The sequence below is a fragment of the Etheostoma spectabile genome, unplaced genomic scaffold (genome assembly GCF_008692095.1).
Source record: "Etheostoma spectabile isolate EspeVRDwgs_2016 unplaced genomic scaffold, UIUC_Espe_1.0 scaffold394, whole genome shotgun sequence".
Taxonomy (NCBI): domain Eukaryota; kingdom Metazoa; phylum Chordata; class Actinopteri; order Perciformes; family Percidae; genus Etheostoma; species Etheostoma spectabile.
Genome location: NW_022605599.1, coordinates 395673 through 400420, shown reverse-complemented (window position 1 = coordinate 400420; position 4748 = coordinate 395673). Strand labels below are relative to the sequence as shown.

Genomic DNA, 4748 nt, shown 5'->3' with positions numbered 1-4748 from the left:
GTGTGTGTGTGTGTGTGTGTGTGTGTGGATTTGTCAGTGACCCGACAAAAAAAATGCATTTGACTTCAATTACATAAAATAAATGTTTTCTGGTGTGAAAGGAGCATTACGGTCTCACAAGGCAGCTGTCATATCAAAAGGTTGTCCAAAATCAGTCCCTTATTGCTTCCTGATGCCAAATGGAAACAGTGAATGGGTAAACAAGGATCTAATTTCATTATCCATTTATAGCCACTATACTTGTTTACCATACATATACTACAGTAAATACATGTTTAAAAGGTAGACATACAAAACAGCCAAGTCTGACATTGGCTGGGAGTTCCTGTAATTAAAATTAAGATGAATTATTATTGATGCAAAGCCAAAAGAAACAGTTAATAGATCATATACAAACCCTCAGGAGATGGATAAACATATCTGGATCACACTTGATCCCCGTCCGACATTTATGCACCCTTAAGCCACGTTCATCAGATTTCCACCTTCCCAGAAAGAAGTTGTTGTTCAGGAGGAACCATGGAATCCCAGCCAGGTCATCTCGCCAACCAAACAGGCCTATCCAGTGACTCGGCCCCTCCCCTGGGGATGGAGAGAGAGCCTCGACGCTGGTAAACATCTGTAGGCTGTCACAAGGCTACACAGTGTGGTGTGTAGGCAGTGGGAATGTGCTATCACTCCGATCAGTGTGACTGACTGCAGCTGTGGCAGGGACGCACGCACCCCATTCACAACATGCTACTGCCACTGAAACCCACACTGGGGGGAGTGAGATGAATCATGTTGACACTGAGACTCTCAAGTACCACCAACAGAGTCATGAGCTCCATGAATGAGCTGCCTAGCAGCACAGCTCAGATACTTTTGGTTGGAGCAGTGTCCGAAGGCCTTCAGTATTTTTCCAAGGGGCTATTAATTAATCATGTTGGTGTCCCGTTTGCTGCATGTCCTTTCTTTGGACATACAGCATTAACTTAGGGTCTAACATCCTGTTAATGTCCCATTTAAAAAGGGACTTATGGACAAAGATAAGGCGTAGTAGTCTGATACAATTCAGCAAATCATCAGAAGGTTTATCGTGGGTCTCAGTGAATCTACACCAATTTTTCAGAAACTGGAAGACTGGAGTAAACACAAGTACTTTAAGGAATAGTTTATTTGTACATTCTCAACTAGGTGTTAAATATGGTAATGAAAGGTATGTTATATTTCTTTTTATTTCTTCCGTATAGTAGTAGTGATTCTCCCCAGACAGATGTTTAGTGTTTTATACTTTTATAGGCCCCACAATGCCAGCTGGGATAAAATGGTCAGGCTGGGTTTTGTGCTGTACGTGGGACACCAAGTAAAGGATCACTGGTGCTTTGTCTCTTCACAATGACAATTTGTCTTACACAAGATCATGTGCGTTGGTCATTAAACTACTGTAACCAAGTGACCCTGTTCAATTGTTTGTGCATGGGTGTTACTGGTAAAAACATTCATGCAATCAACATGTAGTGCACGCCCTTATATCAATAGCCGACTTACTTCAAATCATGTCATAAAGATAAAAGGCTAAATTGAAGAAAAGAAAAAAGGTCACATGCAAACAATTCATTCCTCGAATGTCCCACACAAGTGCTACATTCTTAAGTTCATTTGAATGTCATTTGTACAGCCGGCAAACCGAGGCCTACACAGTCACTATGGAGACACCTCCATTAAAGACAGCGAGAGAAATGTCACACAATCTCTGCAGGGTCGCACCGCAAGCAGCTAATGAGCTTATATGAACACTACAGCAGTGTGTGTGTGTGTGTGTGTGTGTGTGTGTGTGTGTGTGTGTGTGTGTGTGTGTGTGTGTGTGTGTGTGTGTGTGTGTGTGTGTGTGTGTGTGTGTGTGTGTGTGTGTGTGTACACAAACTGCTAGTTATGGGATCTTACAGGCCTGGAGGAGCAGATAGGAGCAGTAAATTAATACAAGTTTAAGGACTCAATCAAAAGGATAGTGCCAAGAGCAGTCATTGAATCATCTGAGTTATAGTAGTGATGTCTATGAAGTTGTACTACAGTTGAATCCTGGTGGCTTCCATGATGCAAAGCTGAAGTTTGTGTGGTCCTACTAGCCAGGACCATGTGTAATAACCACATCACTTTCTTGTGGAGCTCGTGTTGTCCCAGTTTAGAAAGCCTGCATTGTACCATTGTTGTCTGCCCACTCCGGTCTTTGTCATGGCTCCAGAACACACGCAGTAACGTTCGGTGACTGAACAAACAATTATTCTGACTTTGAACAAATTGCACTGAATCAAGACTTAAAGTTTCTGTTTTTATTGTCTAATAGACAAGACCTAGTTTTCAAAAGAAAGTTGATGGAATTTAAAAAACAAAAACCTCTCAAATTACTAGATGTTCCATTTCTTTGCACGTCTGAGTTAACAAAATTACATTAAAAAAAAAAAAATTTGCTTTTACATGTTAACCATCCTTTTCATAATCTACAAAGGCTCTGCATTGAAAATGTTTGGGGGTGGTTATAAAAATGTAATAAAACACTTACAATAAACACACAGCTCAGAGTGAAAAAAGTGCATTTCTATGACATTTAAGGCATCCAATTTCCCCTAGTGTGAGAAGCCCACACCATGACAGCAGCATCTTCCAAGACATCCACAGCCCTAAATAATGCATTACACAACACGCTACGTATGGCCCCAAAGACTACGTTTCAGGCTCCCATTCAAGCCCAGGTAGGTTTACAGCTGCTGAACACATTCAATGTATCTGGAACCGCACAGACGCATCAACAACGTGGCGAGTGTCTTTAACTAACGTGTACCCACAGTATGTCCCTCTTAAAACATGTCGATTGTGAAAATGGCTTTACATTCATCTTTAAAAATGTACAATTTAAAATTGTGTTTGAGCAACAAGTGCTACGATTAGAAAACATCCAGAGTCGTACAATTTTGCAGATATAAAATGAATTTCGAAACACTGAAGCCAAACCCTGAACTATAAGGGTCATTTATCAACAGCGTTTAACTTTACATCCCAAGTTCCAAACTGAACCGACTGGCTATTAATAGTTGAATTGACAAAAAAACTATTGTGCAAAAACACGGTCAAAAATGACACCACTGGGGTGTCACTTACATATGGGCAGAAGTGCGTTTACCCACAGGAAACCAGACATCCCACTTTAATCCCTCCCATAGTTTAGCACTCCTCTACCACGGTGCCAGCCGAGGAGGAGTACAGTTTTTTCTTGACAAGCCGGAAACCTGGACTCAGTTTAAGTACGTGCCTGAAAGTCGGGGCAAAGCAGGTTCCCATAAACAGGAAGTCCCGTAGGCTGGGCCAGGCAGTGCCATCCTGCTTGAAAACAAGAGTCAGCTCAAACGTGGGCACCACGGTGGCGTCGTACACGACGCGCTCCAGCTGCTTGCAGCCCTTGTCCAGCTCCAGGTGGATGTAGAGCACGCAGCCACGCAGGCCGCAGGGCTCGCAGGACGCCAGCCGCAGGACCTCGCGAGCTATCCTCCGCGTCAGCTTCTCCGGTACCAGCACAGAGGAGCAGTGCAGCGTTGGCTTCTTGGCTCGCGACAGGCAGTTCTCAAACATCTTGGCCAGCTGTTGACAGGTTCGGTCTTCTGCGACATCTGCCGTCCTTTGGCGTTCTGCCACGCAGTGATCCCAGAAATCCAGTTCTGGGAAAAACAATGGCAGTTGAACATTCAGGGATTGATTCAGCAGTGCAATAATTAACTATGTCAGCCTGAAAAACATGCAAAGCCCATTTAGTTCACTGAGTTTTTACCAGTCCTAAACTACAAATTAACTACTCAATTATTGAACAGAATTTATCTGTATTTCACTGCAAATGAGGGAAACCTCAATTAGCTAAGGCTTAAATAAAAAGGTTTGAATGAATAAGTGAGGGAACATGCTTTTGCATCCCCTCTGGTTGCAGTGTGTGTAAATGAGTCAACACAATCAGGAGAGAAAAAAAAGGATGCACATCACACTGTTCAAAACCTTAATTTATAAATTACACCACAATATAAGTTTTGCCTGTTAGACTGGCTATTATACACTAAATTATACAGTGTTGTGAAGACAGGCTGAAGGGATGACTTCATCCTCCCCCCCCCCCCCCCTCCTCCAGTGCTGCAGCCATGCACCACACACGGGTAATAAACAAGCACACACACATGGAAGTATGCAGGCTCTATAGCGGGTTCTCAGACTGACACAGCCAGGAGACGCGTACCTTTCTCAACGCAAGCCTGGTCATGTCTTCGGTCAACCAGCTCGGAAACACAGTCGCTGCTTTTAGTCTTCAACGTGCTGGTGGCGACCATGGTGACGGTCCGGCGTCCTCCAGGCGGGTTTCTTCTGGGTTCAGGTGATGCCGACTGAAAAACGACGTAACAACGTCAGGGCGACAGGCTTTAAGAGACCGGTGTTGTGTTAAGGCAGCTACCGGGACTGTTAAATGTAGCTAACGTTAGCATTAAGCACACGTACCCGCCCCCTACTCAACACAACGTAACTGACGTCACCTCAGATGTTAACTTACAGCAATTTGTTCGGGATATCAAATTACTTACCTTAAATATTAATTTGTGCAAACTAATTTAGTTTTAGACGGTTGCTCACAAATAAATTTACACAAACGCCGTTTTTTTTCTCCGACAACGACCCACGTACTCAGACACACACACACACACTGCAGCCGGCAAACTTCTGAGGGACACTTATAC

At 43.5% G+C, this 4748-nt stretch overlaps 1 protein-coding gene across 1 annotated transcript; it reads right to left on the bottom strand.

Annotated features, from left to right (window-relative positions):
• Positions 1–2309: 2309 nt before the first annotated feature.
• On the bottom strand, positions 2310–4748 carry LOC116686585 (DNA damage-inducible transcript 4-like protein). Its single transcript, XM_032511612.1, has 3 exons — positions 4596–4748; positions 4256–4400; positions 2310–3692 (listed from the first exon to the last, which is right to left on the bottom strand). Exons 2-3 carry the CDS (start codon positions 4344–4346, stop codon positions 3202–3204), a joined length of 582 nt encoding a protein of 193 aa, XP_032367503.1. The 5' UTR covers positions 4347–4400; positions 4596–4748; the 3' UTR covers positions 2310–3201.